The 12,724-nt window shown below is 43.2% G+C and overlaps 2 protein-coding genes across 8 annotated transcripts in view; one reads left to right on the forward strand and one right to left on the reverse strand.

The window, feature by feature from the left end:
* LOC144495022 (uncharacterized) overlaps nt 1-12,724 on the reverse strand; it is a 65,423-nt gene that overhangs the window by 21,607 nt on the left and 31,092 nt on the right. For 2 of the 5 annotated variants that reach the window (XR_013498199.1, XR_013498200.1), the window contains exon 1: nt 6,599-9,309. Coding sequence is in view for 3 of the 5 variants with exons in the window: in XM_078214816.1 (XP_078070942.1) it covers nt 6,741-7,769 (1,029 nt within the window). In the remaining 2 variants the exon portion in view is untranslated. Of the gene's footprint in view, nt 1-6,358; nt 9,318-12,724 lie in introns of those variants that run through there. The other 3 variants (XM_078214816.1, XM_078214815.1, XM_078214817.1) reach the window with 3 other exon arrangements.
* Nucleotides 9,374-12,724, forward strand: part of ccnh (cyclin H) — a 38,121-nt gene continuing 34,770 nt past the window's right edge. The window contains exons 1-2 of one of the 3 annotated variants that reach the window (XM_078214821.1): nt 9,374-9,440; nt 12,263-12,312. The gene's annotated coding sequence lies outside the window, so the exon portion shown is untranslated. Of the gene's footprint in view, nt 9,445-12,262; nt 12,313-12,724 lie in introns of all 3 variants that reach the window. The other 2 variants (XM_078214820.1, XM_078214818.1) reach the window with 2 other exon arrangements.

Raw genomic sequence — 12,724 nt, forward strand, 5'->3', positions numbered from 1 at the left:
CACCAACCTTCGTGTCATCAGCAAACTTACCAACCCATCCCTCCACTTCCTCATCCAGGTCATTTATGAAAATGACAAACAGCAAGGGTTCCAGAACAGATCCCTGGGGCACACCACTGGTGACCGACCTCCATTTAGAAAAAGACCCATCTATACACACTCTCTGCCTCCTTTGGGCAAGCCAGTTCTGGATCCACAGGGCAGCAGCCCCTTGGATCCCATGCCCTCTTACTTTTTCTAGAAGCCTTGCATGGGGGACCTTATCGAACACCTTGCTAAAATCCATATGAACCACATCTACTGCTTTCCCTTCGTCAATGTGTTTAGTCACATTTTCGAAGAACTCCACCAGGCTCGTAAGGCACGATCTGCCTTTGACAAAGCCATGCTGAGTATTCTTGAGCATACTAAACCTCTATAAGTGCTCATAAATCTTGTCCCTCAGGATATTCTCCATCAGCTTACCAACCACTGAGGTTAGACTCACCAGTCGGTAATTTCCTGGGCTATCCCTATTCCCCTTCTTGAAAATAGGAACCACATCCGCAATCCTCCAATCCTCCGGCACCTCTCCCGTCTCCATCGACGACGCAAAGATCATCGCCAGAGGCTCTGCAATCTCTTCCCTCAATCTCCCACAGCAACCTGGGCTACATTCCATCCGGACCCGGTGACTTATCTATCTTGATGCCATTCAAAGGTTCCAGCACAACCTCTTTGTTAAAGTCCACATACTCAATCTTTTCAGTCCACCGCAAGCCCACAGAACATCCACCCATGACCTTCTCCTCTGTGAAAACCAAGACAAAATACTCATTAAGCACCTCTGCCATTTCTACTGGTTCCGTACTGATTTTCCCGCCTTCACCTTGTATAGGCCCTATTCCTTCACGTCGCATCCTTTTACTCTTCACATATTTATAGAACGCCTTAGGGTTTTCCCTAATTCTACTTGCCAAGGCCTTCTCGTGACCCCTTCTGGCTTTCCTAATTTCCTTCTTTAGTCCCTTCCGACAAGCCGTATACTCATCTAGATCCCTATCTTCGCCAAGCTCTCTGAACCTTTTGTATGCTTTCCTTTTCTTCCCGACTAGGTCCTGCACAGCTTTCGTGCACCACGGTTCCTTTCACCTACCAACTTGAGGGTGAGAGGATGAGAGGAGGCCTAATAGAGGTATATAAGATGTTGAGAGGCATAGATCGGGTGGACTCTCAGAGGCTTTTTCCCAGGGTGGAAATGGCTGCTACGAGAGGACACAGGTTTAAGGTGCTGGGGTGTAGGGACAGGGGAAATGTCAGGGGGAAGTTTTTCACACAGAGGGTGATGGCGAGTGGAATCGGCTGCTGTCAGTGGTGGTGGAGGCAAACTCAATAGGGACTCCTGGATGAGTACATGGGACTTAATAGGATGGAGGGTTATAGGTAGGCCTAAAAGGTAGGGATATGTTCGGCACAACTTGTGGGGCCAAAGGGCCTGTTTTGTGCCGTAGTTTTCTATGTTTCTATAATCTAACATTCAGGCTAAGTATGAGGTACATATGAATTAACAAACTGACTGTGGTCAAAGACACCACACTATACAATAAATGACAGGTGCAACTAAATTTAATTCCACTGATTTCTCAACAACCCACTCAGACATTTGTCATATTGTGAGCCAACCAATCTCATTGAACTTCATCCTTCTCACAAGGGTCTCCGAACTCCACGTTTGAAGATGCTATCTTGGAATTCTCTCCAAAGGTCGCTCCCACTCAGGTGGCTTTAATAATGGCCCACCTTGCAGGGTTTTAATCTCACCGTCCAAGAGTTCCTGGATTCTTAAGTTCGTTCAAACACTAGTTTACAAGCATACTTTCAGATCAATGGCCTTGCAAACTTGAACACCACTGTTCCAAAGGGGCATCTTTGCCCCCAACAGCCTTGTATATCTAAAATCTGCTTCCCGCAGCTCTTTCTTCAAGTTGGGGTCTGTTTCTGCTCCTTTCTTGTAACTTAACTAGGATCTGTCCATTGTCTTTGTGACATTTGTTGGTTGGCAGACTGCCTCAAGACGCAATGTTCACTGATCATTGAACTGATCTGGTGACCTAAAACACTCCCAGAGGGTTCCACCCTTGACGCTAGGCAGGAACCAATGTAACAAACATGGAAACATCCTGCATCTTAAATGTTAAAATCTCCACAGACTGCTAATTTAGTACCCAGGGACAGAGGATGAATTGGATTGATGATAATAGCACTCAAAAAGACGCTATTGTAAGTTCTATTTCTCCCGTGGATGGAGCGTTGTGTGTGAAAATCAAACCCGAGAGCATGTGACAAAACTGAGAGAAGATCCACATGTGCAAATGGGCTGTTCCTTCAAACCATGAACAAAAAGATTCAAATGTATTTTGAAGCTACTTTTTATGATGCATGGAACACAATGCCCAATAGTGGCAACTGTACTGATGCATTTCAAATTCCATGAATAATCTTGCTGAGATTCACATCAGGTCCTCCCTCAGCCTTCTCTGCTCTAAGGAAAAAAATCCAGCCTAGCCAGCCTTTCTTCATAGCTGAAACATTCCAACCCAGGCTACATCTGCACGGTGACTCAGTGGTAAGCACTACTTTCCTCACAGCACCAGGGACCTGGGTTTGGTTCCCGGTTTGGGTGACTGCGCGGAGTTTGCATGTTTTCCCAGCATCTGAGTGGGTTTCCTCCCACCCGGATAAGTGTGTAGTGATCCATTTTGGCAGATCCAATGGGATGAAGCAGCAGTATAATATGAAGGGTACCATTCTTAGCAGTGTAGAGGATCAGAAGGACCTTGGGGTCCGGGTCCATAGGACTCTTAAATCGGCCTCGCAGGTGGAGGATGCGGTCAAGAAGGCGTACGGCGTACTGGCCTTCATTAATCGAGGGATTGAGTTTAGGAGTCGGGAGATAATGCTGCAGCTTTATAGGACCCTGGTTAGACCCCACTTGGAGTACTGCGTGCAGTTCTGGTCACCTCATTACAGGAAAGATGTTGAAGCCATTGAAAGGGTGCAGAGGAGATTTACAAGGATGTTGCCTGGATTGGGGGGCATGCCTTATGAGGATAGGTTGAGGGAGCTTGGTCTCTTCTCCCTGGAGAGACGAAGGATGAGAGGTGACCTGATAGAGGTTTACAAGATGTTGAGAGGTCTGGATAGGGTAGACTCTCAGAGGCTATTTCCAAGGGCTGAAATGGTTGCTACGAGAGGACACAGGTTTAAGGTGCTGGGGGGTAGGTACAGAGGAGATGTCAGGGGTAAGTTTTTCACTCAGAGGGTGGTGGGTGAGTGGAATCGGCTGACGTCGGTGGTGGTGGAGGCAAACTCGTTGGGGTCTTTTAAGAGACTTCTGGATGAGTACATGGGATTTAATGGGATTGAGGGCTATAGATAGGACTAGAGGTGGGGATGTGATCGGCGCAACTTGTGGGCCGAAGGGCCTGTTTGTGCTGTGGCTTTCTATGTTCTATGCTCTGGTTTCCTCCCACAGTCTGAAAGATGTGGTTAGGTGTACTAGCCCTGTTAAATTCTTCCTCAGTATACCCAAACAGGTGCTGAAGTGTGGCGACTCGGGGATTTTCACAGTAACTTCATTGCAGTGTTAATGTAAGCCTACTTCTGAAACTATAAAATAAAAACATCCTGGTGCAAAGACATTAATCTTCTAGCTCTGACACCTAGTTTCAGTCATGTTCATTGTCCTTTTCTTTTCTAGTAGTCTGTAATTTATTTGTATGTTTTGATATTTAGAAATGTAGAATGATACAGGATCACCAAAAAAAACCTTTGTCCATTTGACCAGGTCCAGTTTTGAGTTGCAAATTATTTTTCTGCTGTATAAAGTTAATATCTTTTCATGTGGTATTTTACTGTTAATTTCTTGATTTTTGCATCTGTAAATTGAAGGTAAGAATTGAGAGGTTTTTGTAACTGCCAGAGAGACTTTGACCTGTGGGAATCGGAATACTTCAGTACAGCAACATGCAATTTGGCCTGCCCACTGTTATAGTTTTTTTAATATAAAATTGGCCCTCCAATATGCAGTTCAAAACAAAATTAAATATAGGTGTTTGTTTGGAAAATAATCCCTCAAGCGATACTAGGAAGTTATTAATAGAAAGCATAAATTGATTCCACGGCTTTGAGCTGCAATTTACTTACACCACAATGAGCTTCCTCTCACCTTATTTCACCTGACACTTTCAACATATCCTTCATTTTTGCATTATGAATTATGATTGTGATCTGGAATGCTTAAAGATAGAATGCATTGCCTGAAAGGGTGGTGGAAGCTGAATCAATAGTAATCTTCAAAAAGGAAATGGATAACACTTGGAAGGAGGAACAATCTGCAGAGAAAGAGCAGGGAAGTGCGACTAATTTGATAGCTTTTCCAAGAATTTGCATTAGATTTGTGCCACATTATTCTACTCATAGAATTCCTACAGTGCAGAAGGAGGCCATTCAGCCCATCGAGTCTGCACTGACCACAATCCCATCCAGGCCCTCTTCCCATAACCCTTCATATTTACCCTGCTAATCCTCCTGACATTAGGGTTAATTTAACATGGCCCATCAACCTAACCCACACATCCTCGGACTGTGGGGGTAAACCGGAGCACCCGGAGGAAACCCACGCAGACACGGGGAGAATGCGCAAACTCCACACAGACAGTGACCCTCAGGCAGGAGTGTGGATTCTTCATTAAAGCATGTGGAGACAACAAGCAGAATTTTTAAAGGTTTTGGTCAAAACATTTTTGGATGCAATGCTATTAAATTTGGTACAGAGCTCTGACCTGAAAAAGGTTTAATAAGCCCTAATAAGATGTATAAACCAACGTTGAATCTATATTAGTTTAGGTTTTTTTTAAAAAAACCAATCCATGATTTTGTAGCATCGGCTGCATCAGACAGGGACCAACTATGGGGGAATTGGGAGCTGTGTGGGGTTCCTTACCAGACCAGAGAGAATGCAGGGGAGGGGTTGGGGGGTTCTTACCAGACCAAAGAGATTGGGGATGATGGAGTTTTTTACCAGGATGTGGAGATGCCGGCGTTGGACTGGGGTAAACACAGTAAGAAGCCTCACAACACCAGGTTAAAGTCCAACAGGTTTATTTGGTAGCAAAAGCCACTAGCTTTTGAAGCACTGCTCCTTCATCAGGTGAGTGGGGTTTCAGTTCACAAACAGGGCATATAAAAGACACAAACTCAATTTACAAAATAATGGTTGAAATGCGAGTCTTTACAGGTAATCAAGTCTTAAAGGTACAGACAATGTGAGTGGAGAGAGGGTTAAGCACAGGTTAAAGAGATGTGTATTGTCTCCAGCCAGGACAGTTAGTGAGATTTCTCACTAACTGTCTGAGACTTGATTACCTGTAAAGACTCGCATTCCACCGATTATTTTGTAAATTGAGTTTGTGTCTTTATATGCCCTATTTGCGAACTGAAATCCCGCTCACCTGATGAAGGAACAGTGCTCCGAAAGCTAGTGGCTTTTGCTACCAAATAAACCTGTTGGACTTTAACCTGGTGCTGTGAGACTTCTTACTGTGTTTCTTACCAGACCAGAGAAACGATCAGCCTGGGCTCTCCCCTTCAGACCTTTTGAATCCAAATCCGCAACCAGGCCAGCCAGACACCCCCTCCATCAAAACTACCAGTCAACCCCCACCCCCAAAACCAGGCATGCTAGGACCACTGCTCAACAAGGAATAAGGAATGCCAAGAATACATCCCACAGTAGCACAGTGGTTAGCACTGCTGCTTTACAGCTCCAGGGACCTGGGTTCGATTCCCGGCTTGGGTCACTGCCTGTGTGGAGTTTGCACATTCTCCTTGTGTCTGCGTGGGTTTCCTCCGGGTGCTCCGGTTTCCTCCCACAGTCCAAAGATGTGCGGGTTAGGTTGATTGGCCATGCTAAAATTGCCCTTAGTGTCCTGAGATGTGTAGGTTAGAGGGATTAGTGGGCGGGTAGGGCCTGGGTGGGATTGTGGTCGGTGCAGACTCGATGGGCCGAATGGCCTCTTTCTGTGCTGTAGGGTTTCTATGATTTCTATGATCAGGTATGTTGGAACTGCCGCCCCCGCTGCCAGAATTCTCTGCCCTCGTCCACCAAAACTGCCAAGCCACCCCCAAGGCATGTTGGATCACAACCCCCACTCCCCCTGAGCATGCCAAACCCCTAGGGTGGCCATTTCCAAATTTCCAAAAAGGAGGACATTGCATACGTGGTCATAGGTTACCATATATATAGTGCATTTCAAAAAAAATTATTTTTTAAATAAAATTTAAACCGTATTGCAAAAACAAATGCAAACATATGATCACTTTAGTTATTTTATTAAATAAAAATTCTAACATGATACTTTTTTTTGCCTATATAAATCCAGCAAAAACCTAGCTATTTCATCATTAATCAGTGATTTTCTGCCAGAGCCCTTTTTCCTTTCAATGATTCATCATTCTGCATATTACATACATGCATTCATACAGTATAAAGAACTGAAAGAAATGAATATTCATTTTTACTCCTGCTGAAGCAGATATGCTAACCAAATTAACTTACTTCACAAACGAAAGGAAGTAGCCTACTTAGGCTACCATGGACTGCCAGGTATGGCTGTCTATTTTTTGTATTTCTGCCCTTTACTTGCCATCTCCAGGAACTTTCTGTTGGCCAGGAAGTTGGGCACTCTTCTGAGACGTTGTTACATATTTTGAGCTCTGCTTTGACTGAGTCCACTTGCAGACAGTTTCTCTTGTTTCTCCAAGCTGAAGTCATCATTGAAAAAGCTCGTTGTGTGAGCATTGCTGCATGGAATAGAGAAGATATAAGCACTCACCTTTTTCACGTTTGTAAAAGAGACCTCAGATTTACTGAACAGCTTGAGATAACGTTCTTCACTATGGCTATCTACCATCTCAGGAGTATTGATAATTGCCTCCACCATCCCATACTCTTCATATAATTCATCCATATCAATATCTTGAAAGTTACAGGCCTTGACTGCATCACAGAATTCTCCAAAAGGTATGGCACTTGTTAGGCTCAATTTTGACACTTTATGAAAGCTGTTTTCAGAGAAGTCATATCTGTCACTTAAGTACTTTATGACTCTTTCATAGAAAACAATGAAGTCTGCTTCACATTTCTTAGACACATCAGGGGTAAGCTGGCTAAGCTTGGTGTTCACTGCAAAGCCAAAAAAACAGTCCTTTATTCTTCTCTCAAGTTTGCTTTTCAGTTCAGCCATTAGCTTAAATACTGAAATTATGCTGAATGACTTGGCTTCTAGTGCTTCAATAGTGTCTGAGAACAATTTAAGAGTGTGACTGAGGAAGAAGAAATAGATCTCTAACAATTCACAGGCATTTCCTTCATCTCCAAAGCACTTCCACAGTACCTGAGGGCACTCCTCCTCAGCTAGACTCTGAAAATAACTTTTTAGGACTTCCCAGCACTTAAGTATTCTGTCAATAGATGGCAAAACAGAGAGCCATCTAGTCACAACATGCCGTAACAGATTACAATTATCAACATCCACAAATTCACAGAATTCCTTTAACTGTGCTGTTCTTTTAGCTGAGATGCTGAAATGGTTGTACACTTTGAGCACAGTATTTTCAACATCAAGTTCCAGTTTTCCTGTAGCAAATCTTGTTGCATTGTACAAAATATGGGCCAGACAATTTGCAGCAATAATGTTCTTTTTGATAAACACTGTTGTGTTTTCCATAGTTTACACTTGCATTGTCAGCAGTGTATGCAGACACTTTATTCAGATCCAGACCTGACGTCTCTAGTTTAACCAGTAGCTGATTTGTTATGTCCTCTGATGATTCATTCTTATCGCTGTAAAAGTCAAGTAACACACTCGGTCTTTTAGTTAAGATCAAGTGTAGTGTCAACATGCTGTGCTTGGTTGAAGTCATTAGGTTACATTTTAGCTTAATTTGAAGCAATTTTTAAAAGCGGCATCTCGGCCTTTTGGCTAAGATGCAAATGAGATCAAGCCTTGGAGGAGGAGCTATTCCTACTCCAATCAGCTTGGATCATGTAGATCAAGCCCAAGACAGGAGCTGAGAACCCACTCTTGTCAGCTTGGATCGGGAATGCCTCAACTTGTTGAGACTCTGAATTGGACTTGATCTGATTGAATTGGAATAAAAACACATGTTGCACTCCCTTCTCAAAATGAAAGTATCTCAGAAGTATTGGGAAACACTTTGTTGCACCTTTGTTTGAAGCATCAGTTGCTACTGAAAAGGGCAAGCTATGTTCTTTGACATACTCCACATGCTTTTGTACAGAATACAGTGCTAGAATATTTTCACAGAGCTTTTGCTTTAGTTTTCCCACATGTTACAGCTTTCACTATCAATGGGTCACTGTATATTTCTTTGTCAACTTTTACTCCACAATCAACACTTCTGTATGACTGATGATGTTTCACAGCATGATACACTTTATACAGTTCTGCAGCCAAGATTTTGTCATCTTGAGTTGATCGAGTTGGGGAGAAAAATGATAACAATGGGGACGTAACAGCAGTACGAGTGTTAACTTTATGTTTATCTGTGGTAGCGTGTCGTTCAACTGCACTTTTTCCCTTACTGGTACTGCCAATCTCCACATCACAACGGCATAGTGTACAAAAAACATGAAAGTCATCTTTTCTGCTTTTAGCAATAAATCCAAATTCTTTGGCCCATTCATGGTTAAACATAGTCTTTCTTTTCGGCATTTCTTCAGGGGCTTGAAACAAGAACAAAAAAGTCAACCACTCTCCACTGCGGCCTTGGGAAGACTGACCCTCTCAGACGTGTTGACGTGACTCGTACACTGCCGCTCATCAGCAATGTTGACAACGGCAACTACATAAAATAAAAATACGTTAACGGTTGTTATAGCTTTCAGTTCCCACTGTTTTAAGTACATTTGAGGTAATTTATATAAGTTTTTTTAGTCAGACCCAAAAAAAAGAACAAATTAACGTCCGGCTCGCAGTGGCGCCGGACGAAGGACAGAGTGCTCAAAAGCCGGACTATCCGACCTCAAGCCGCATGTCCCTCCAGATCCCTCAATTATACACGCAAGGCTGGTCACCCTAATAGGGCTAGTTTAGCTTTGTCCCAATCACACAGGGTAATCTAATGCACTCAGTACATCCCCGTCGCTGTGTTTGCCGAGCCCAGCCGCTCCGCGCGGCAGCTTTCCGACCGTTAGATTCAAAACGTGCCGACATTCCAAAACCGTTAGTAATCCCAGCAACTCCTTCACTCTCGCGAGATCGCTGGCGGTTTCCCCATTGGATAAACGTCTGACGTCACAAGGAGGCGGGGCCAGTCGGTGAGGGGTCTGATTGACGGGGAGGGCGGCGGAGAGCGGAAGCTTCTGGAGGAGCCAGGTGGGTCTTAGGGCCACTGAGCTGCTGCCTTTTAATAACTGAGCGCTTCCCACAGCGGGTAACTAGAGGCTGTGTGCAGCAGCAGCGAGCTCTCTCCCGGCCCCGCGGGTGTGTGTGTGTGTGTGACCGTGCCCCGAGACATCCAACTTCCCCCTCCTCGTGTTTATACACGTTTGCGGGCGGGTGGCTCGAGCTGTCAGCTCCCCTTCACCTTGAATCAAAGTTCTCACAGAGATGTCCTGCAGACAGATTCAGGCTGCCTGATGTTCGAGCTGCTCTCCATGCAATACTGAGCCTGGGGCTCAGTTTATCCCATTCTGGCTGAGAGTTCAAGTCCCACTGCTGGACTACAAGACTGACTCTCTAGTGAGGGACTATTGGCGATGCGGTCTTTTGGATGAGATATTAAACCACATTTAGTTAAATGCAAAAGATCCCATACCGCTATTTTGGTACAGGAGCTCTACATCCAATCTGTAACAGTACATTTCCTTCTCCTCTATGTTTTGCCTGTATTGTGTGCAAGAAACGATACTTTTCACTGTATCCCAATACGTGTGACAATAATAAATCAAATCAAATGGAGTTATCTGCAGTGCCCTAGCCAATCCCTCCGTCAAAGTCACAGAAACAGATTATCTGGTCTCTCAGATTGCTGTTCATGAGAATTTGTGTGTATTAACTGGCTGGTGTGTTTCTTAGATTACAGCAATACTAGGTTCACTAGATTGATTGCAGGGATGAAAGACTTGTCTTATGAAGAGAGATCAAGCAGTTTAGGCCTATACTTGCTGGAGTTTAGAGTGAGAGGAGATTTAGTTGAGGCATATAAGATACGAATGGAGATTGAGAGGGATGTGCTGCTAATTAAATAGGTTATTTTGTCCTGAATTGTTTTGAGTTTTGGGTATTATTAGAGCTGCACCGACCCTTTAGTCACTTTCTGCGGGATTCTCAGCCTCCGACCTGCTCTTGTATCCTCCGCATTTGTATGGCTGGTCCAGTTAAATTTGTGGGCGATGTTAATTCCACCCCCCTCAAGATGTTGCTGTTTTGTATTTAGAAATAGTAATATTGTTGATGTCAAGGGAGAGATGGTAGAATTTTTTCTGTTGGTTATGGTCATTGCCTAACACTTTTACACTCATCTTACTTGCCAATTATCTGCCCAGGCCTGAAAGTTGTCTAAGTCTTGCTGCATATGGACACACAGTGCTTCAATATCTTTGGAGTCACATATACCACTGAACACTACAATCATCAGTGAACATCCCCAATTTTAATTTTACGATGGAGGGAAGATAGTTAATGAAATAGCTGAACAATGTTTCTTCAAATTAAGACTGGACATGGGACACGACCCTGGAGAACTCCTGCAACAATGTCTTTGAGTTGAGATGATTGCCACAATCATCTTCCTTGGTGTTGGGTATGAATCCAACCAATGGGGAGTTTTCCTGTTGATTTCTATTGACTTCAGTTTTGCTAGTGCTCCTTATTGCCATAAGTAAACTGTTGCCTTGATGTCAAGTGTAATCACTCTCGCCTCTCCTCTTGAATTCAGCATTTTTGTCCATGTTTGGGTCAAGGCTGTAATAAGGTCAAGAGCTGAATGGCATGGTGGAACCCAAACTTGGCATTGATGTGCTTTGGTGTTGCTTAATGTGATGCCCTTGGACTCTGGTCAACTAACACTGTGGACAAAGGCACTCAAACTCTTGAATTATTGTGCAACAAATCTCCTTTGTTATACTGTACCAAGTTATCACAAAACTATACCAGGCATCAAACTTCATTATACACAAAGTATCTTACTGTTGACTTATTCCGTTATACACACAAGGATATTCTTTGTACACACAAGGATTTAAAAACTTCACAAAATATCAAAACTCATGAATTGAACTTAGAGATACTACCCATGGCAAGGCGAACTGATCAGATTCTCTGCTAATGGGCTTTGTTCAGATGTCTCCAAGTCCCAGTCCCAGGGTCTTTCTTCTAATGCTGTTGACCCCGGGTAACTGCTGCCAATGTCTCTTTATCTCTGCTTAAAGATATCCAGCTGGTACTGCTCATGCTTCCAGTCACGTACTCCAAGGACCGGCACTAATCAATCTGCATCTTTTTGGTCACGAATACAGAGAGATGTGCCTTGTCAGAGTTCATAATTCTTCTCAAGAACATGGCACACAGGCATCTGTGTTCAGTCACTGTCAGTTCAAGCATAGCAGCAGCCACTATCCAATCAATTGGACTGTTCCATTGCTGCACATCCTGTCTTTCATGTTCCCACAATCTTTAGCCTGATACAGAGTTGGCCCTTTCAACCATCAGGGTTTGCTGACGTCTTCATGAATACCTATCAGGCTACAGTCCCCCCTTTGATCCAATGAGCATTGGCGAATTGGGTTATAACTATATCTACTTCATGTGGATGCATATCCAAGTCCAAGCTGTGTTACAATTTAATTTACGGCCTAACTTTCGCTGCCTTTTCCTTGTAAACAATTCTACCTCTAGCTTACTTTCCATTTCTTTAATCCAATGCTTAAACCTGATTAAAGTATACTTTTGACAAATCAGGATCAAAATCATTACAATGATTATGATATGAGAGATCATTCTTATCCAAGGGTATGTCTGAACATTTGTGCCCCACCAGCTAGTTTCTTTCATGGCCTCAATCTCTTTCCTGGTGTCCTTAGCTCATCGAATAACTTTTACATGTATCTGGTGGGCCTTAGCTAGTTGTTTTTAAAGTTTGTTAGGTCCCTAGGAGAAATCTAATATTGATTTTATATTTCAAAATATTTCTCTAGGTCTTATTCGAGTTCCTCAGTAACGATGATGGTGATTTCTTCCTGTTTGTGTATGTCCACCAGCTCGATCTTACCTATTCTAGCTAGGATTTGGGACTTTAGGCAGAAGGGGGTAATATTAATTGGGATTCCTATGCTCTCCCAGTACTGGCCTCATCTGTTTCTAAACCGTAATTGAATAACTATTCCAATACAATATTTATTATTTTCTTTCAGAAATCAAACATTCCATACAAACCTAGTCTTTAACATATTTTGTTTGTTGATTTAATCCCTTTATTACAGCTATCATTGTAAATCTAAATTCCCAATAGTCACAGTTCAAAATGTTGTCTCCCATTAGCATATACATGCTATGTTCCTTCAAAGCTCAATTAACCCAATGTGGGTAAATAATAGCTCCAATGATTTTTAGGTCTGCTTACCAAATTGCAGATGAAACGTCTCTATTATCTCTTTGTT

This window comes from Mustelus asterias, chromosome 6, assembly GCF_964213995.1.
Source record: "Mustelus asterias chromosome 6, sMusAst1.hap1.1, whole genome shotgun sequence".
NCBI lineage: Eukaryota > Metazoa > Chordata > Chondrichthyes > Carcharhiniformes > Triakidae > Mustelus > Mustelus asterias.